The sequence below is a fragment of the Delphinus delphis genome, chromosome X, assembly GCF_949987515.2.
Source record: "Delphinus delphis chromosome X, mDelDel1.2, whole genome shotgun sequence".
Classification (NCBI taxonomy): Eukaryota; Metazoa; Chordata; class Mammalia; order Artiodactyla; family Delphinidae; genus Delphinus; species Delphinus delphis.
The window spans coordinates 41,959,494-41,980,059 of record NC_082704.1 but is presented as its reverse complement, the minus strand read 5'-3'; the positions used below and the strand labels follow the sequence as shown (position 1 = coordinate 41,980,059).

The 20,566-nt window shown below is 42.7% G+C and overlaps 1 protein-coding gene and 1 long non-coding RNA gene across 3 annotated transcripts in view; both read right to left on the bottom strand.

The window, feature by feature from the left end:
* Window positions 1-1,327: 1,327 nt before the first annotated feature.
* LOC132418720 (uncharacterized) lies at window positions 1,328-2,127 on the bottom strand. The gene is made up of 3 exons (XR_009518033.1): window positions 2,016-2,127; window positions 1,652-1,763; window positions 1,328-1,374 (listed from the first exon to the last, which is right to left on the bottom strand). It is a non-coding gene; the product is annotated as an uncharacterized lncRNA (long non-coding RNA).
* A 273-nt stretch (window positions 2,128-2,400) lies between these two features.
* SYTL4 (synaptotagmin like 4) overlaps window positions 2,401-20,566 on the bottom strand; it is an 89,270-nt gene continuing 71,104 nt past the window's right edge. For both annotated transcript variants that reach the window (XM_060002615.1, XM_060002614.1), the window contains exons 6-17: window positions 17,331-17,432; window positions 16,772-16,847; window positions 16,347-16,437; window positions 16,131-16,234; window positions 15,500-15,595; window positions 13,305-13,483; window positions 12,909-13,011; window positions 12,218-12,379; window positions 8,254-8,362; window positions 7,073-7,172; window positions 6,106-6,314; window positions 2,401-4,090 (exon numbers count right to left, since the gene is read on the bottom strand). In XM_060002615.1, coding sequence (XP_059858598.1) covers window positions 3,942-4,090; window positions 6,106-6,314; window positions 7,073-7,172; window positions 8,254-8,362; window positions 12,218-12,379; window positions 12,909-13,011; window positions 13,305-13,483; window positions 15,500-15,595; window positions 16,131-16,234; window positions 16,347-16,437; window positions 16,772-16,847; window positions 17,331-17,432 — 1,480 coding nt within the window. In that variant the 3' untranslated portion in view covers window positions 2,401-3,941. The remainder of the gene's footprint in view (window positions 4,091-6,105; window positions 6,315-7,072; window positions 7,173-8,253; window positions 8,363-12,217; window positions 12,380-12,908; window positions 13,012-13,304; window positions 13,484-15,499; window positions 15,596-16,130; window positions 16,235-16,346; window positions 16,438-16,771; window positions 16,848-17,330; window positions 17,433-20,566) is intronic.

The following is a 20,566-nucleotide window of genomic DNA, read 5'->3' as shown; positions in this document are numbered from 1 at the left end:
TATTAACTTACTCAGACACCCACTTTGAAGAGATGGCCACAGAGCAGGTGAGAGCTACAGCAGCACAAGCCTAGCCTTAAGGGTCAGGCCTGCAAGGAAATGTGGGCTATTTGAGCTCTTGGGAAGCAGAGCCACACTCAGACTCCCTGCTCTGGCTTTGGCCGCACTCAAGCGTGCATCAGTGTTTGAAAGAAAAGCGCTCTTCCCCAGGCTGCTGGGAACCTTCTTTTCTACTCTCTTGGAACCCAGTGTCATGGTTAAGACTCAGCAGCCATTCACCTTCCACTTTCCCCCGGGGTTCACTGGTGGGAAATTAGAGGGGAGAAGGAAGCAGGCTAGGTGGAGAGGCAGAGCTAAAATGCTCGAGCACTCACTATGTGCCAGGTGCTGTTCTAAACACTCTCAATTGACTGAAATCTTCACAAGAACCCTGTAAGGTAGGTCCTGTTATGAGTCCCATTTCACAGATGCAGGGATGGAAGCACAGGGAGGTTAGGCAACTTGCCTAAGATCACACAGCTCAGAAGTGGCAGAGTCGGGATTTAAACCCCAGCAGCCTGGCTCCAGAATCAGTGTTCCTAAACACAATGTTATACTGCCTCTACTTCTTTTTCTACTTTTCATTTAAAGACAGCTGACAGCTCTAAGTAAGGAGAAAGGTTTTATCTTCTGTAATCCCACTCAGACAGAACACTCAGAGTGTGCCCAGGAGGAAAGAGGGAAAAGAAAAGCTCTCAACCCAAGAAAACACTCTCCCAAGCAGAGTGATGGGATGGAAATCGAGAGCCCAGGACCGGTGGGGTAGTAGTGAGTCACAGAGAAGCTGTTATACTGGGCGGTTAGTGGAAATCTCATTTGTAAAATGCAAAATTAAAAGGCAGTTTCTGGGTGGAATGGGACATGGAGGAAATGATCAAACTTGGAGCACAAAGGTCCCTTCTCCCACTTCCCTCCAGAGAAATACAGGAGCTCTGAAAGGCAGGAAGCAAGTTATGGGCAGAAGGCAAAATACAATGAGTTAATGTGGGAAATCTCCAATCAGACAGGGTCTGTGGTTCCAGAGGCAAAGATTGCACATCAGGCAAAATGAATGCCCTTCCTTGTCTTTATCACTAACACTTCATGTGGCAAGCCAGGGCACACCAGAGGGTCAAAGGCCCAAGTGATAACACGAGGAGGCCCACTGCCTCTCAAGCAGAGTTCCTACCTGGGCCTGACTCTTGCATATAAATGCTCCTCTAGCTTAAAAAAAATGAGAAGCTTTTGTTTTGTTTCATTTTATTGAGTAGTCAAGACAAATCAATCTTGCTTTCTTTCGGTCAAGTTTTACGGCTATGAGTAAAGTCAGGATTATGAGTCAGGAAATCCCAACTCCTAAAACAGAGGAAGGAGACAGCAGTGGGATCAGTCTGACAGCCAGACCCAAAGGGGCTAGCCCAACCCGACCCTGTACTACTTGTTTCTGTGTTTCTCTCTGCTCCTTCATGCCCTGAATGCTCCTCCGTTCCCCCCTCCTTCCCTTCCCCTGCCCCCTCCCCCCATACAAGCTATTCCGTCAGTCAGCTGACTAGGTAACATCCAAAGCATTTTGATTGTCCTACCCCGTAAATGAAACTTATTTCTTTGAGATATTTTAGAAGAGAGGAGTCACCCCTTTCTTTGAATCTTGGCCCATGCCTCACAGGAGACAGCATGGTCCTGTAGAGTCAGACCTTGATTCACTTCCCAACTTTATGCATGATAGTGGGCTTGACTTTCCTCACCTGTAAAAAGGCAAGGTTTCCTATTTCATAAGGTGCTTGGAGAAATGAAGGAAATAATATATGCCTAGCAGAAAGCTTTGTACACAAAAGGCATTCAATATATTTTAATACCCTTTTATACAAGAGGTCAAAAATCAGTTGGGCTCTACCTAGAAACCCAGAGCCTTATTTCTGAGATGGGTTACTTGGTATCTGGGTTATTTATCTCTCAAAACTGAATAGTGGTAGTAGGAGTGAAGGAAAAGGCCCTACCTCCTAGAGAAGGTGAAGGATCCAGAAAGAAACAGCAGGGGATGTCTTCCCTTCCCTGTGCACTTTTCTCTCCTTCCTGCAGTTGCAGAGGTGGGATGGGGGTGGCTACAAAGGTAAAGGAGGAGTTTCCCTTGGTACTTTAGAGAGAGAAAGAAAAGTGTTAGCACTTTTAAGATGGGTTCTCATTCTCTCCCTCAATACCAAACACAGAGGTCAATGGATCAGAGCTCGGCAGAGCTATCAGGCACCAATGTGGGGACAGGGAAATTTTCTTCAAGTGAGCACAGTATGGTTAGGGAAGGGCATTTGTCACTTTGGTTCTTATCCTTCAAGCCACATGAAAAGCAACAACAGGAAGTCAGGACATCAGAGACGAAAGCATCTATAAGACTAACAAATGCAAACGCTTGACAAGGAAGAAAGCTTTATTGAAGCACACACACATTTCAGGGGGTGGAGAACAAAGGAGCAAGTGACAGTCCAGGATCCCAAGTTATGCCTTCCATTACAATATCAATCCACACCGAATAAACCTTTTTAAAACACTCTTCCGTTCACTTCACACATACAACAGAAACTGCAGTGGCCACCTTCAATCCAGTAGCCTTATAGGAGAGTCCGCTAGCAGTCAACTCTACTGAAAGGGATTTCTTCTCCGGTACAGACTCCTTTTACAAATGACTTTGTGAAGATAAAACTGTGAGAATAAGAAGGTCAGTTTGGGAGAGTGAGTTTCAGAAAATGAACGTTAGATCGCTAGACCCTTCTTAGAAAGGTCTCAACCCACCACACCCAGGTTACATCTAGGTCAACTTTAGGAAACAAGAGAAAAAATAGGAACTGAAACCACTTCAAGAAGGAAGTCAGAAAACCTGGGAGATTCTCTGAACACACTCTCTTGGACACTAACAGTGCCCAGCCTGGAGAAACACTGGACTGGTTTAGACCATACGTGGCCATTCTGGCTGACATAACAGTATGTAGACCCTATTCTTGGTGGTAACATATGGCGAACACAAACGCTAAGAAAAGTGTGGTACGTGAGAGTGAAGATGTCTTGTCTTTCATTAGAGAAATTAGGAGCTCTTTAACAACTGCTGTATCAGTTTAAAATGCAAAGAATTCAGCATGGGCTGGGAGACACTCAGTCACTGGTCCTCAGGGACCACTGAGAAGCCCTTACTGGGCATGCCCATGACCCAGTCCAAAGGCCATTATCTAATTAAAGTGCTCTTCTAAAGCAGCTCTGTTATAAGGGTTCCCCAAAGGTCTAGGGAAGGTTTTCAGAACTGGAAGCAACTTAGACATTTTCTTAGCATTTCCAAGAAAAGCATTCGACCCAAGCAAGGTGGAAACTGCTACCAACAAGAAGAGTTAAAAGCCAAGTTCCAGAAATGTGTCAAGGTAGAAATGGAGTTAAAAGCATAAATTGGAGAAGGAAGGATGGACCTACTCACCTCTCTCCCATCTTCTGTCTTCCACCCCATCTTCTGTAACCCACCCCTGCTTCCCGGAGCCTTGGCCTCAGACCAGGCACACCTTGAAACACAGACCAGTATGAGTGCCAAAGGCAGCCGGGGCTTCCTGGGGAAGGAAGAACCAGGATAGCAAGACAGGTGATAAAAAGTTGTTTTAAAAGATAAGTTAATTAAATCTCATAAAGATATAAGAAACATGGACTCTGAAAATATATAGTAGTTTATGCACAAATAAAAACATTTTGAAGAGACGCTTATTTTCGAGCCTGCTTTAAAAAGGGATAGTCTACATCACTCTAGCATAATGAGATTTGTAGAAATACACGTTTACACACACACACACACACATACACACATACACACACACTAAATTATACATCTTCACCCTTGGTTTCTTTGCTTCCTCTGACTTGCCCTAGACAAGGTTGGACCTGCAGAGGATAGGGGCTCACAAGCCCAGCTTCTGCTTGGCCATCGAGGAACGGAGCTGCAGAGTCCCTTCCGCCCAAGACCCTGGGTACTGTCGCATCTTCTGCCATAGGCTTACTTCTTCCCCAGTCGAGTCCATCCAGTCCACCACTTCCCCATTACTGATCCCTAAGGAGAAACACCAGAGGAGGCTGAACAGGGACCCCATTCCTCAGCCTACTGAGAAATATGGGTTATGCATTAAGGGTAGCACCCCATAAAAGACAGTGCGCTATGAAGATGGGCTGATGGGGACAGCGGTCTGAGAATGGCTCCCTGTTGATTTTGCACAGCTATTTCTGTGTTCTTGAGACTCCGTCAAGAGACTTAAAGTTGATGAAATGAGACTCGAAACAGCACACGGTAGCTCGAGACTTCTTATTCTAAGGCTGTTACAGCTATAGCCCTTCTGTTATTGCCAACTTGACAAGGGAAGGGAGGGGACGGGAGGGGAGGGGAGGGGAGGGAGGGAGGAAGAGAGGGGGGAGAGGGAGGAAGAGAGGGGGGAGAGGGAGGAAGGAAAGAGGGAAGAAAGGAGGGAAGGAGGGAGGGAGGGAGGGAGGGAGGGAGGGAGGAAGGAAGGAAGGAAGGAAGGAAGCTGAACACCTTTATTTTCTGGCTGTAGACTCCAGGCTTGAAGTTCAGATCATATGGGGCCTCATTTCTATTCTCTTGTATATTCATTCATTCAACAAAGATTTATCAAGTGCCTACTGTGTACCAAGTACTCTTCTAGGCTCTGGAGATACAGTAGTAAATAAAGCAGAAAAAGTCCTGCCCGCAGGCAGCTTACATTTGAATATAGAAGACAGAAAATACACAAGTAAATCAACAAGAGTATTCCAGATAGTGAGGTAAGTGTCATGAAGCAAATAAACAGGGTGACTTGTAGTACCTAGATCAAGGCCTCGCTTAGATTAAGTGATCTGAGGGCCCCTCTGAGAAGGAGACATATAGTCAGGAGCTGAAGGACTGGAAGGAACCAGCCTTCCCAGACAGAGGGAGCACTAATTGCAGAGGTTATGAAGTGGGGAGAAGCTTGGTATACTTGGAGAAAAGAAAGCAAGTCATTGTGTTTGGAGCATAGTGAGCAAGTAGTACTATATGATGGATCATAAAGGAACAGAGGGTCTAGACACAGGGGCCTATTGGCATGGTGAGAACTTTGGATTGCTTTCTAAGTGCAGTAGGAGCCCCTGAAGTGTTTGAAGTAGGGGACTGACATGAACTGGCTTACATGTGTAAGAACATCATTCTAGATGCTTTGTGTTAAATGCTTTGTATGAATTATTAATATACAAGTAATATTTACAGCCACAGGAATGCAGAGACTGTAGAGAAAGAAAGGAGAATTCAAGACTAAGCCTTGAGAGCACCAATATTTAGAGTTTGGGTAGAGAATGAGGATGTCCCAAAGAAAAGTGTGGTGTCAAGAGAAGCAAAGTATTTCAAGAAAAAGGGAGTGATCAGCTAATGCTAAATAGCATGAAAATTCTAGGATGATGAAAACAAAATTTTGGCATAAGCAGTTACTCAGTGGAATGGTGGGACAGAAGTCAGATCACAGTGGATTGAAGACTAAAGGAGAGCTGAGGCCATGGAAACCACTCTTTAAGAAATCAGAGGGGAGATGTGGGGTCAAGGGAAGGTTTGTTTCTGTTTATTAAGACTGGAAATACCAGAGTATATGTACTTTCTCCTCCAATAGGGAGGTAGAGAGAATAAAACTGATCAGATAGGATAGATAGGAGATTCCAGAAGTAAGGTCACTGAGAAGGAGAGGGTGTGATCTAGAACACTTGGAAAGAGCTTGGCCCTTGCTAGGAAGGACCCTTCTTTCATGTAACAGGATGGAAGGTGGAAATCAGAGGTAGAGATATATGTAGGTTTTTATATGTTTTTGGTGGGAAGATGATGGCATTCCTGGAAATCAGGGTCCCATTTACCTGTACACATGAAAGTGCAGGAGCTCAGCCTCCCCTCAGCCCTGCACATAATAGGTCCTCAGTAAACACTGGCTGAATGTTAACTGAAAGAAGACAACTCCTGACATAGTGGAGCTGTGTAGGGAGGGTGATGGGTCTATTCAGAATGAAATATCTAAGAGGCCTTGAAGACAGTGAGGGTGGGGGAAAGGTTCTCACCAGTGCCAACACCCAGCCTGACCCCGCCCAGGAAGTCATTGCTGGCCAGGGGCTCCCGGTCCCACACAGTCAGTTCCAGGCACATGTGTTGGAGATCTTCCAGTCTCACACCATTGTAGACAAATGTATGGTTGTAGTGGGGATTCAGGGTCTTCTTCATCACAGGAGTTTTACGCTTACTGGCCTTGTTCCTCATGGGAAGGAGGTATCTGGCAGAGGGTGCGGAGGAATCAACAACCTACTCAAACCTGGCAATATCTATCTAAATTTCCCTTTCCCCTCCCACAGGTCTAGCCCAGGAAGTTGAGTCAACACTCAGATCCGAGGACACACTCTCCCTCCTCTGAATCTGCTGAAGCATAGTTCCTACCACCTCCACTAGATCATTCACCCGATTCAATTCCTTTTACCTGGAGAGAAAATTAATACAATATTATTAGGGAGCTATTGTCTATATGCCATCAAAAATAGGTTTTGAATATTTGGTTCCACTTCTATTGGGAAAAGTCCTGTTTAATAAAAACAACAGTAATAAGCATAGGCACAGCCAGACATGATTTGCTAGAGAACTTAAGTCAGTAGGTTGAGCTGTAACTTGGGGAAAGCTGCCATTGCTTAAATATTGTGGGGAACAAAGTCCTGAGTCCCCAGGTCTTGACAGTCAGGGAACACAGATTTTTATTCAGGATTAATTAAGAGCATAAATCTATAACAAAGGAAAAGTCAGACCTAACTGTCTACCACCCTCCTTTTTGGAAATCAACACTACAGCCCAGCCCAAACTGAGCTCAGACCAGTGGAAACGTGGTAGCGGAGGTTGTGCCATTACCTAATTTCAGGAACAAGTTGGTTGCTGGAGGTGGCAGGACACACAGGGATAATATCTACAGAGAAAGGTTAAATTGGGTTCCTCTCTTAACTCTCATGTCCTGAAACTGGTTAGTTTGGTGCTGGTCCAGGGACTCACCCCTTCACAAAGCTGTCTGAAGTCCCTCCTGATTTGGCAGCTGTCAGATTCTTGGCTTCTTTGATCCACACCTGGAGCTCTCCCCCTTCCCCACCTGTACCTGGAAGGGATGTCAGACATAGCAAGTGAGTTCTGACACCTCCACATTTCTCTCAAGCTTTATCTACATAGCACTTCCTCTCCTTGTTCCTGAAGACAGCAACTTCCATGATAAGTGGACCACACCTGTCTTGTATTCTCAGTGCCTAGCACAGCGCCTAACAGCGAGAAATAGGTGCTCAAGTCATAACAATAGCAACAAAGGCTTATTGAAAACTGGCTATGTGCCTGATTCAACATTAAGCATTTATTCCTCAAAACAACCATATGAGATATATACCATCATTCTCCTCATTTTACAGATGAGAAAATTGAGGCATAGAGAAATAAAGTTTCCTGATGTTTGCTGAATGATTGAAAAAAGGGAACTCCACCACTTGTGTTCTGGATCCCATCCCCATGTCAACAAGACTCATCAGGCATCATCAATTTCAACCCCCACCTCCCATTTTTAATATCTCATTCTCTACTGGTCCCATCCTCTCAGTCTAAATATATGCTAATCTCACCTCTGGCTTTAAAAAATCCTTTTAAAAGTAAATTTCCCTTCAACCTTATCTCCTATTCAAGCTGTCCTCCCTGGCTCTCCTTTCTTTCACCATCAATTATCCTGGAAAAAAAGAGTCCACACTCACTGCCTCTACTTCTTTGCCTCATTCACTCAACCTAGTTTCTAGTGAAATCTGGCATCTGCTTCCACTGATCCACTGAAAATGTAATCTAATGCCGATAAGCTGTGTCTTCTCATTGGGCCCGACATGCCCGACATCCTGAAGCTTCTGTTCTGTTCTGACCTCTTAGTAGCCTGTCAGAGCTGGACCAAGACCAAGTTAGTTTAATGGCATCAAAAACAAAACAAAACAACAACATAAAAACAAAAAAGGGAATCCAACTCTTAAGGCATTCCCTTCTGGTTGAAAAACAGAAATGGCTTACTTAGTAAAGGAATCTTCCCTAGAAAATGATCCAGTGTGCATCGTAATCTGGTCTCTCCAATAGTGCTAGCCACTAGCCAGCACCACCTCGCACAGATCTTGTGCAGAAAACTAAGAGCTAAATCCAGGGCCCCAAAGAAAACTCACTCTTCTTCCGGTCACCTCCAACAGGGAGTTTGGAGGCTGGGATGTATTTCAGTGATACCACCAACTCGCCTTTGTGTGACGGCAAGCCAGTCGAGGACTCAGCACTGATCTGAAACACAGGGAAACCCAATAGGTCAAGCTGGGCGGTTCAGGAGTTGTTGAGACCTCTCGCTGAGGAGATTCTAAAATTACCCCCAAGAACAGTTTCACAGCGTAAAAGGATCCTTCTCCTTATGAATACCATCCACGATCCCTAGGCCATGGCAGCCACAGGATTCTAAGGCAGTTTCTTCCGAAGGAGCTGAGGAAGAACTAACAAAGAGTCTTCCGCAATGCCTACTATTTTGCTACTTTGGGGATACCATTACTAGATTCCAAATACCCTCAAAGGTCTGCCAGCAAAGTTGCCATACAAACTGACAGGGGACTGACACCATGACAAAGAATCTTGCTACCAACATTGTTAGTGATAGCCCCAAAGTGGAAACAACCTAAATGTCAATCAATACAGGAAAGGTTAAATGAGTGATTTTAATGCCATTGTATGGCATATGGTGTGCAATCATCAAAAAGGATGCAGTGAATCTCTACACACTGACATATAGAAAGATATCCAAGATGTACTGTTAAGTCAACAGGGCAAGATGCAGAAAAAGCATCCCACTTATATTAAAATATATTCATATTTGTATATGTAAATATATATGTATGTAAATAATGATTATTATCATTATCACTCATATAGTACTTACTATGTGCCAGGTACTGTTATAGTATTTTAATTATATCATTTTGTTTAATCCTCAAGATAGTCCCTATGACATGAGTACAATTATCCCCATTTTACAGATTATGAAACAGAGGAACAGAGAAGTTAAGTAACTTGCCCAAGGTCACCCAGTAATTGGCAGAGCCAGGATTCAAATTCAGACAGACTGGTCCCAGAATCCATGGTTTTAAGCACTATACTACACTGCATAGAAAAACCCAGAAGCATACAGACATAACACCTGTATCTTCTAAGGAGGGGAGTAGAATGGGGAAAGGAAAGAGGGCTTTCACTTTTTACTCTGTCTATATCGATAGTGTCTTTTTAATGAGAATGGCATGTATCACTTGTATGATTTTCAAAGATAAAAAGTCTTTTTTAAAAGAGAGCTTGCAAAGATTTGAGGGCTAGGTGAAACTCTGTTACAAGGATTTGAATATGCCACAATTTTTAATTTTACATTTGTTTAGGTTACTTTTGATTAATGACTGCATCTACCACTAGAATCTAAATGCCAGGAGGACAGGAATCAAGCCTTTTTGTTGTTGTTCATCCTAGTATGCCCAACACTTAGCAATGTACCTGGCACATAGTAGATGCTCCACAAATATTTCCTGAATGAATGCAAGAGTGAATGAGTGGATATGTGGGATGAGCAGCAAGTGGCCGTGGGCAGCAGGACTGCTTCACTCTACTGGCTCTCTCAGCATGGCTCTGTCCCTTATGCCTTGGTACCCAGAGCATGAGCTGGTGCAGATCAGAGGTGCTCTTTCACTGCCCGTGTTCACTGGGGCTCCTCTAACCTAAGGCCTCAACTCTGAGCATGGCAATGCAAGGAAGGTATAATCCCCACTGGTTTGGAAAAATGTACCACATACCCAGAATGCACAGAAGTGTAGTGTATGGGAGAGACACAGAAGAACAGGGAGGTGGATGCCAGGAAGAGAAAACTGAATGGGAGCAAACGGATCACTAGGGCAAAAAAAGAAAAATCAGAGACAATAAATGTAGAATGTTTTCAGTTAAAATAGATATGTAGTACTGGAGTGGTCTTTTTGTTGTTTATAAAATGTCTACACAATTTATTAGTCTCTAGATTGTGAACTTTAGTGGACTCTGAAAAGTTGGAGTTTAGCCTTAGCTGGAAATTGGCATAATTGGCGTATTTGTTTCAGTAGCATATTTTCATTCTGGCTCAAAATAATTGCAAAGAGCAAACAGCTCCATTTTAGTGCAGGTTTTTCTTTTTATGTAAGACATTTTTTTATTGGCAGTAGCTCATGATGGCTTACAGTGACATTTCCAATATAATTATATCAACTGTAGGCCCCAGAGAGAATATCTTATATGCCAAATGCTTCAGAAATTCTAAATTTCTAATAATATGCTATAGTTTGGTGATAACTGCTTTCCTAGGGACATTTTTAATATTGTTACTATTTTTTGGAGGGAAGTAGCTATCAAAATACTGGATGTACATTTCCTTTGACTCAGCAATTTCACCACCAGAAACTTCTCCTACAGTTACACTCACAAAAGAGGATCAAGATATATTATAGCATAGTTTTAATAGCAAAAAAAGAGGCAAACAATTTAAATACCCATTGGTGGGGGGATTGTAAATAAATTATAATATAGGTACATGAAGAATACTATCCAGCAGTTAAAATGAGATAAATCTGTAAGTGATGGCATAGAAAAATGTCCATGGTAAATGACACATTGTTAAATGAAAAGTCAAGATATATATACACAATGATAAGAGCCCATTTGTGTAAAAAGGAAAAATGTAAATCCATATGTATATATATCTGTGCTGCTTAATACAAAATTTCTATAAAGATATCCAAGTAGTTGATAACAGTAGTATTTCTATGGAATGGAAATAACCTATTTTTCTTTTTATACACTTCCATGTTGTTTTAATTTTGAATCGTGCACATAAATCTTTTTATTCTTAATGTTCTTGATAAGCAATATACGTAGACCTGATAAAAAGTTCAAATGTTATAAAAGGGCATATAGAGAAAACTAAACCTTCCCACCTCAGTCTCTCTTCCTAGAGGCAGTCACTACTACTAGTTTCATGTCCATCTTTCCAAAGGCATTCTATGTAACATGTACTATTTTTAGCATTGAAAATGCTAGTGTAAAAAAAGTTTTACAGAAGAACCTTGCCATTGAACAGTTCTGATAATCAAGAAGTCCTAACTCTGTTTTAGCATTTCATCTTAACCAGAGTGACAGTAACCTATTGAATGTCTTTTATGTGCCAGGCACTGATTGGTATTCTGTATATGATCCTGCAGAAGAACAATATTATTATCATTTCCACTTTATAGGTGAAGGAACTAAGGCCCACAGAAGTTAGGTGACTTACCTAAGTTATCTTTTTCTTTTATTTCTTAAATATTTATTTATTTATTTAGGCTGCACTGGATCTTAGTTGTGGCACTTGGGATCTTCACTGAGGCATGTGGGATCTTTTAGTTGCGGCATGTGGGATCTTTTAGTTGTGACATGCAGGCTCATGGTTGCGGCATGTGGACTCTCAGTTGCAGCAGGTAACCTCTTAGTTGCGGCATGCATGTGGGATCTAGTTCCCCGACCAGGATCGAACCCAGGCCCCATGAATTGGGAGCGTGGAGTCTTACCCACTGGACCACCAGGGAAGTCCTGTAAGTTACCTTTAATTTAGGTGATTTACCTAGCTGGTAAATCACAGGGCCTGGATTCAAATCCAGGTCTGCACTCAGATCCCAGGTACTATTATGCACACTGCCACACTCTCACCCGAGATGCCATCTCCAAAGTAAAACTGTCCCTGGCTTGTGTGACCAAGAGCACAGCAATTGCAACTCCGTGAATTGCTTTACTTCCCACTTCTTTAGTGAAAAGGGTAGTTTGGAAAACCAGTGCAGATTAGGATACACCCAAAAAGTTAGCTTGGAGAAGAGGTACAAGTTAGGATGTTAGGATACGCCCAGACTCTGGAAGATCAGGAGGCAAAGCTTGGCACACATAAGAAAGACTTCAAAGGAAAACCATGGCATCTGAAATTACTGTTAAACTCAGTATCCCCAGCAGGGTGTGCTAGAACTCCACAGACTGCATTCAAAACTGTCCCAGCAGAAGTCACTGCAGGCAATTCTACCTCAGATCCAAACTCTGTAAGGAGTTGTTAAAGCAGACTACCTTTCCATGTAAAGGTAGGCAATGATCCAGTTTCTTATCAAGCTTCCAGGAATCCATCTGGACCTCTGCCTCTCCAAGGAAAGTGTTTCTGCCAAAACGACCATGATGCCAAACCGAGAACTGCAAAGTCCTCTGGGACAGGAGAGATTCTGGGATCTCATACTGTGAAAGGAAAGAAGAAGCCCAAGATGATTAGTTCACGGTAATTCCTCAGAAAAAGATTACTCCAAAATCTGAGCAACCATGCTCAAAGTCCATAGTCTTGAATATCAAATCACTTTAGTCCCTAAGCACTTTGAGTTTCCTCCCTCAAAGCCTCCACTTACCCCGTTTCACAAAAACCTACCATATTCCATTGGAGGACCTGGAATATTAATTTTTCCTTCAGTGGGGGAGAGAACACTGGAATATTCAAAAAGAACTGCCAGGGAGACTCCTGATCGCAAATGACTCTTTAAAATGAGATTTGTGGCCATGTGGACCTCCAACTTCACAATAATCCAAGAAAGTCAGATCAGCTTTGCTCTCTTCTCTGGGAGGTCAGGACATGAACAGATGCCCATAGTATATCCTCAAACACAGACATGGCCACTGAAAACCATGTCGACCACCCACATAGCAGAGGAATAGCTACAGCTTAGCACACAAGACAGATCAAATTCTCATACCCTCTCGGGCTCTAGATACTTACTTTGAGGATCTCATCATATAGCGGATTAATGGTGTCCCGCTTGATGCTGGTTTTTCTTTTTCCTTGGCGGGATTTGTCAGGCAAAAGATAAGTCTTCACATATCTAAAAACCAAGGAGAATACTGAGTAATTTGCTGTCTTTTTGGAAGCGCATTCCTTATTTTCTTCCTCTCCATATACATATGCCATGATGAAATGAAAATGTTACATCGAGTCCTCTTAGACCTGCCATTCTTGCATTTTCCCAATCCTGGTCCTTTTCCCACATCTCCCCTAACCACTCTCAATCACACCTCCCTGTCTGCCTAGGAAGTGAGAGCCTCGATTCAAGGGTGCCCAGAGAGATGCTGGGGTCTGATCATCTCCAAGCACCGCGCAGGGTCCAGAAGCACTCACGGGTTCGAGCGCTTCTTGGCTTCGTCAGCATAGGCCAGATGGTGGCACTCCTTCACGTGAATGACCAGAGCCTGTGTTTGCTGCTCATACTTCAGGGAAAAGGAAATCTTGCCAGTCACAAAGATGTTCCCGAAATCGCCAGCTTCGCTATAAATGCTCATCATGCTGCCAATCGTACTCTGAAGATAAAGCGCCCACATGGCAGATGGTAACTAGACTTACCATGGTGATGGTTTTGAAATTTACATAAATATCGAATCATTATGTTGTGTAACAGGAACTAACATAGTGTTGTAGGTCAATTATACTTCAAACACAAACAAACAAACAAAACTCAGAAAAAGAGATCAGATTTGTGGTTATAAGAGGCAAGGGGTCAGGGGAGAAGGAATTGTATGAAAGTGGTCAAAAGGTATGAACTTCCAGTTATAGGATAAATAAGTACTAGGGATATAATGCGTAACATGATAAATATAATTATCACTGCTGTGTGTTATATATGGAAGTTGTTAAGAGAGTAAATACTAAGAGTCCTCATCACAAGGAAAAAAAATTTTTCTATTTCTTTAATTTTGTATCTCTATAAGATGATGGATGTTCACTAAACTTATTGCAGTAAACTTTTCATGATATATGTAAGTCAAATCATTATGCTGTATACCTTAAACTTACACAGTGCTTTATATCAGTTATATCTCAATAAAACTGGAAGAAAAGAACAAACAGGGACTTCCCTGGTGGTCCAGTGGTTAAGACTCTGTGCTTTCAATGCAGAGGGCACAGGTTCAATCCCTGGTGGGAGAACTAAGATCCTATATGCCGTGTGGCGTGGCAAAAAACAAAACAAAACAAAACAAAAAACCAACCAAACAAAAAAAGATAAAGCACCCACAAACATCTGGCGAAGGCACACTCCCCCTGCCACATTGCTAACATTTTCCCTCATGAGAAAGCCATAGTCACTGAAGAAAACAAAAGCCCCCTGCAACCAACCAGCCAGTACTGCCAGTCGTCTTGTACCCAGAGTATAAGAGACAGCTAAGGGCACACGCACAACTGCTCAGGTTCATCAATCAGCTCATGGCTCACCTAGGCTCCGAGCTGCTCTTCTCCCCTCTTTTTACACATTTTATTGTTAATTTTCAACTGCCCCAGAAGGTGGGCAAGGAGTAGAGGTAAGACGCAGCTCAGTCCAATTTTGATGTATGTTATGTATGCTACAATGCTGGCTAGAAGGGGTCAGTTACTAATTAAAACAAGGGGCCTTAATTATCTGTGCGTTTCTTTTATCCACCTTATGTCTGTCAAGACCTACAGAGAAAAGTGATTGCATCAGAATTGGGGGGAAAATTCCAACAGAGGTGAAAAGATACCTTCCTCTCAGGTAATAATTGACTCTGCAAGCCCACTGTTCTCTTCTTATGTGTGAGTGGGACCATCTAATCACTCTGCTTTCTGATTCTGTTTCCCCTAAATATCAATCTTCACACTTATGACAGAACTAGGCCCTGATTCTTAAATGTCCCTTTAACTTCATGATTCTGATTGATGCTGTTGTTCCTTAATCATATCCTGATGCCAATTAACCCTGCCAAGGCCCTTCTCATGGCACTCACTGCCCTTGAATGTGAGACTTGGTACATGCTCTGATGAAGAAACCTGATCTTGCTCACTTCATGGCCTGGGTACCTTTTTTTTTTTTTTTTTTTTGCGGTATGTGGGCCTCTCACTGTTGTGGCCTCTCCCGTTGCGGAGCACAGGCCCCGGACGCGCAGGCCCAGCGGCCATGGCTCATGGGCCCAGCCACTCCGCGGCATGTGGGATCCTCCTGGACCGGGGCACGAACCCGTGTCCCCTGCATTGGCAGGTGGATTCTCAACCACTGCGCCACCAGGGAAGCCCCTGGGTACCTTTTTAAGGGAGAAGTTATGGGTTACTGTTCACAAGGCTATGATGAACATCTCTAGCTCTAACTACCTGATGTAAGAATCTCCAGGGCAGAGGCTGAGAAAGCCACCTAACTGTGCACTAAGCAACTATGGTCTAAACTGAGGAAAGGAACAAACAAATGCATCTCACTTACCTAGAAAGAGTGACTAGGAGAATTTCCCCAGGTCCTGATCCTGCTCTAGGGAGGCACTTCCATCCTTCCTGGTATCCCAACATGTCCATACCACAGAACTAATAGAACTTACCATGGAAGAGCCACTTCGCATGCTGCTTCTGGCTAGCTTCTGACGATGCAACTTCACCAGGTGGTCAATGTCTTCTTCTTCTTCCTCTTCCTCTTCCTTGAAAAATAAATATAGATTCAGAGTTAATAAAAATAAGAAAAAGTTCAAAGATGAATATCCTTCCTTTAGTAGGGGCCATAATTGTTGATAAGCTCTGAGGTGTCATATGCACACATACATACTTATCTTTGTTTCCCCATTTCAGGCTTCCAAACTATATTCCAACTACCCTTCTCAAATCACAAAATAATAAGATAAGAATATCTCTTTCTCATTTGACTGCCCCAACCCAGCCATCTCTTTACATTATATTCAAGATAAGTATTTATTTGAGCCCCCAACCATATATCAAGCAATGTTTAGAAAATAAAAGAGACAGTGAAAGATAGTCTTTTTCTTCAAGCAATTCAGCAACTAGATTTACTTTAGAAATTGAGGGGGATACTGAAAAAAAAAAGAAATTGAGGGGGAAATCAAGATTCATGTTACCTTTTCCTAAAGAAACAGGTGAATTGAGAGTATCAGGCAGTAAAGTCAACTTTAGATATATAAAATTTCATATAGTGACCAAGTGAAATACAAGGGTACTTACCATATCCACACTGAGACCTGGGACAGATTTGCTTCTGTCTCCCAAGGAGCCACTTTCATGCCCCACATCTTCCGGGCGAAGATCAATCACAGATTTAGTGTACTCTGAGTGGAAGGCCGAAAACCAAATCAAAAGAAACCTACTCTTCTCCGTAAGAATAACCCACCAAGTACTCAGAACTTCAATCTCAAAAGGCCATGAAGGGAAACCAGCTACCTGAAGGCCCGAGGATTTTTCTGGTGTTCTTCTTGAATATCATTTCACCCTCGTCCACAGATACCACATTTTGACCCCCAGGCTGAGCTTCCTAGGAAGAGGTAAGGGCAAGGAAATGGAAAAAGACAGTTGACTAGGTGGAAGAGTGGAGTGAGGAAGAAGGCCCAGATTTTCACTAAACTATGACAAACTTAAAGGAAAGATTACTCTTAGGACTTAATCCTAGGAAATTGTACAAAACCTATTTTCTCACATGTTTCAACCAAAACTTTAGAAAATGCTCCCAAGGGAATCTGAACTAAAATTTGTTTGAACTCTTGATTTAAATTCTTCCTGAGGAAGGTAAAAGAAAGAGAGAGAGACATACACAGACAAAGACAGACAAAAGAGAGACAGAGATCGACCAACCAATAAATAAAGCTTACCTTTTCTACTTGAGATTTGGGGGCAGACATCTTCTTCCATTCTGGAAAGAGGCCAGATTTATCCAGAGAGTCTCTCCTGGAGGCAGATACAGAAGCTATAATAAAATCACCTTCTCCCCTTCCCCTTTTGTCTAGGGACCCAAGCTCTATGGAAAGAGAGCCACTGGCTTGAGGCCATTGCAATAACCAAATCCAGAAGGTAAACTTCACATCTGATTTACTTTGAAGGAATGCAGATGATTAGATAAGCAACTCTGTACAAACACAAACACTCAAACCCCCAAGCCTAAGGGATAGCAGCATCCGTTGCTGCTGGTCCAGGAAGACTCCTCCAAGGTGCAGCAGCCTGTGGAAGTTAGCATGTTCCAGAAGGCTGTGCTCAGAGCCAACAGTAGAAGTGCTACTGGAAGACTTGTGGCAACGTCAGAGAAAATACTTCATTCGCCTTGCTGAGGACAGAAGTCAGGAACACTGAAGGCAGTGGATTCCCGCACCCTGGCGCTAGAGAACAAAATGGGAGCTCGGCTGAGCAAAGCAGCAGGGACTGGGGGCATCTCACCTGGACGTGCTATCCGAGTCAGCCATGTAGCTATCCACACTCTCACTCTCAGCCTCCAGGGCACTCTTTCCACTTTTCAGCTTGGGGACTTCAAATGGAACACTAGAATAAAAACCAAGAGCCAACACATAAAGGAAGTGGGCTCTCTTGCCGGGAGGCAGGCTTCCTTCCAACCTTTCACAATGGTAGCCTAAGTGATCTTTCTAAGAGCTGAGTATGCTTTTAAAACTGCTCAGTGGTTCCCCATTGCTCTTGGGATTGAGTTCAAACTCCTTAGCATGGCAAGAAAATCCTTATGAGTTGACCCCTGCTCACGTCTGCAGACTCATCTTTCACCCTACACCTCTCCTTATACTTTACATTCCAGAATGATGAAGCTCTTTTGGTTCCCTGAATGTGCCAAAGCTCTTCTTCTTCCCTCTTTTCTCTGCCTGGGATGGCCACAATTGCCATTTTTCTTGTTTACTTGAAACTTCTGGCTAAATCTATTGCTTCTTCTGGTCTCTCCTTATATGTCAGTTCCTGGAGATCTCTGACCATGCCCCCACCCCAAGTCTGGATTAGTAACCTTCCTAATATGCTCCTAAAGCACCCTGATGCCTTGGTAGCAGTCATCATATGTGTAACTTTTTATGTCTTTTATATAAATTACTTAATTTGTTCAATAATTTAAACAAATGATTTGTTTAATGTCTTTCTCCTCCATTAGAGTAAGTTCCAGGAGATCAGTGACCACATATTTTGTTCACTGCTGCGTTCCCAATGCCTAGAAGAAAGACTAGCATAGAGTGGGCACTCAATTATTTTTTGACTGAATTTTTGACTAAATGCCCTCAGTGGGGCATAAAGTGTATACATAAATAAGCAGTATGCTTTGAAGATATTATTCAGAAGACCAGAATTCCTTTTCAGCTTAATGAAGGATGACCCTGGGCACTCAAAACAGCAGTTCTCATCTCTAAAGGGAAGGACACATTTCCTGGACCCCTTACCTCAAGGAATTTGTGAGAACAAGAAAAGGAAAAAAAAATCATTCTTCCTGAAGTGTCTCAAGTAATTTCACTTGGCCTCCAGGATCCCACACTCTCCTGGTCCTCTGACCTCACTGGCTGCTCCTTCTCAATCTCCTTTGCTGGTCTCTCCTCACCTCCTAGACCTCTAATCTTTGGATTGTGCCCATGCTTATTCCTTGGGCTGCTTCTCTTCACTATCTAGAATTACCCCTAAATGATCTCATCTAGTCTCATGGCTTTAAATATGCTCTATAAACTAACAATTCCCAAATTTCTCTCTTACTCAAACGCCAGACTTCTATTTCCAACATCCTACTTGACATCTCTGCTGGGATGTCTCAAACACAGCAAGTCCAAAACCAAAGCCCTAATCCTCCCCCAAAGCTGCTCTTCCCTCAATTTCATCAAATGGCAACTCTGTCCTTTCATTTCTCAGGTCAAAAATCTTAAGAATCACCCTTGACTCTGCTTGTTCTCTCAAAATACCTATCCAACGTGTTAGCAAATCCTCTTGGCTCTGTCTTCAAAGTATATCTAGAATATGACCAGTTCTCTCCCCCTCCACTGCCATTACTCTGGTCTAAACCACCATCACCTAGCTCCTGGATGGTTGCAGTAGCCTCTTAACTGAACTCCCTACTTCTGCCCTTGTCCTCATACAATCTGTCCTCAACACAGCAGCCAAAATGAGTTTTTAAAATATAAATCCAGGGAATTCCCTGGTGGTCCAGTGGTTAGGACTCTGCGCTTCCACTGCTGGGGGCTTGGGGTCAATCCCTGGTCAGGGAACTAAGATCCTGCAAGCCTCGCAATGCAGCCAAACATCAATCAATCATATATATCTCCCCAATACAGAACTGAAAAACACGTGTCCACACAAAAACTTGTACACAAATGTTCATAGCAGCATTATTCACAATAGCTAACAGGTGGAAACAGTCCAAATGTCCATCAACAGATGAACAGATAAAGGAAATGTGGTACAGCCATATAATGAAATATTATTGACAATAAAAAAGAATGAAGTTCTGAGACATGCTACAACATGGATGAACCTTGAAAATATTATGCTAAGTGAAATGCCAAACACAAATGGCCATATTCTGTATGATTCCATTTGCAGGAAATGTCCAGAATAGGCAAATCCATAGAGACAGAAAGCACATTAGGGGCTGAGGGAAATGGAGAGTGACTGCTTAATGGGCACGGGGTTTCTTTTTGGAGTGATGAAAATGTTCTGAAATTAGACAGTGGTGATGGTTGCACAACATTCTGAAAGTACTAAAAGCTACTCAACTGTATACTTTAAAACTGTTAAAATGATTAATCTCATGTTATGTAAATTTTACCCCAATTTAAAAAAAGAAAAAATAATATCCTGTCACTCAGAGCCCTCCTTCTCACTCGGAGTAAAAGACAGAGTCCTTACAAGTGCCAACAATATCTTACATGATCTGCTTCTCACCTCACCTCTGTCTTTATCCCCTACCCTCCCCACTTGCTCACCAGTTCCAGATGACTCACACGTGCCAAACACAAACTCACCTTAGGGTCTTTATACCTGCTGCTTTCTCTGCCTAGAAAGTACCTCTTTCCCCCAGATACTCTAAGGGTTTGTGCCTCTTTGCTTCCTGTCTTCTCTCAAATGTCATCATATTATTAAGACTTTTCCCCTGCTGGCCTAGATAAAACAGCTTATATACACATATGCTTTCCTGGCACTCCCTCCCTTTAATCTACTTCATTTTTCTCCATAGCGCTTGTCAACATCTGATATACAACATATTTACTTGATTATTCCCTTATTGTCTGTGCCCCCCACTCCCAATCTAAGCTCCTCAAGCAAGGGACTTTGTTGTCTTCACCAGTGTATCCCACTGCCTAAAACAGTGCCTGGAAAATAGTAGGCATTCATAGACATTTATCAAATAAATGAAGGAACTAATAACAAATGAGCAAAGAATGAAGTAACCAAAATGTATAACGTCTTAGGCAGTAGAGACTAAACTTTCCAAGTTAACATAACATGATGTTTGAGATAGCTTTATGAAAACAGACAGCTGGGGTGGAAATCCTAAGGCATGCCAGAGGTGGAACAGCGGTCATTTCTTGAGAGATGCATTAGCTTTATAGGTGAAGACACAGCAGGGAGTTTGATTTCATTTTTACTTTAGAACTATTATTTTTCCCCATTTGCTGCAAAGAATAAAGAACCTAAAGCAG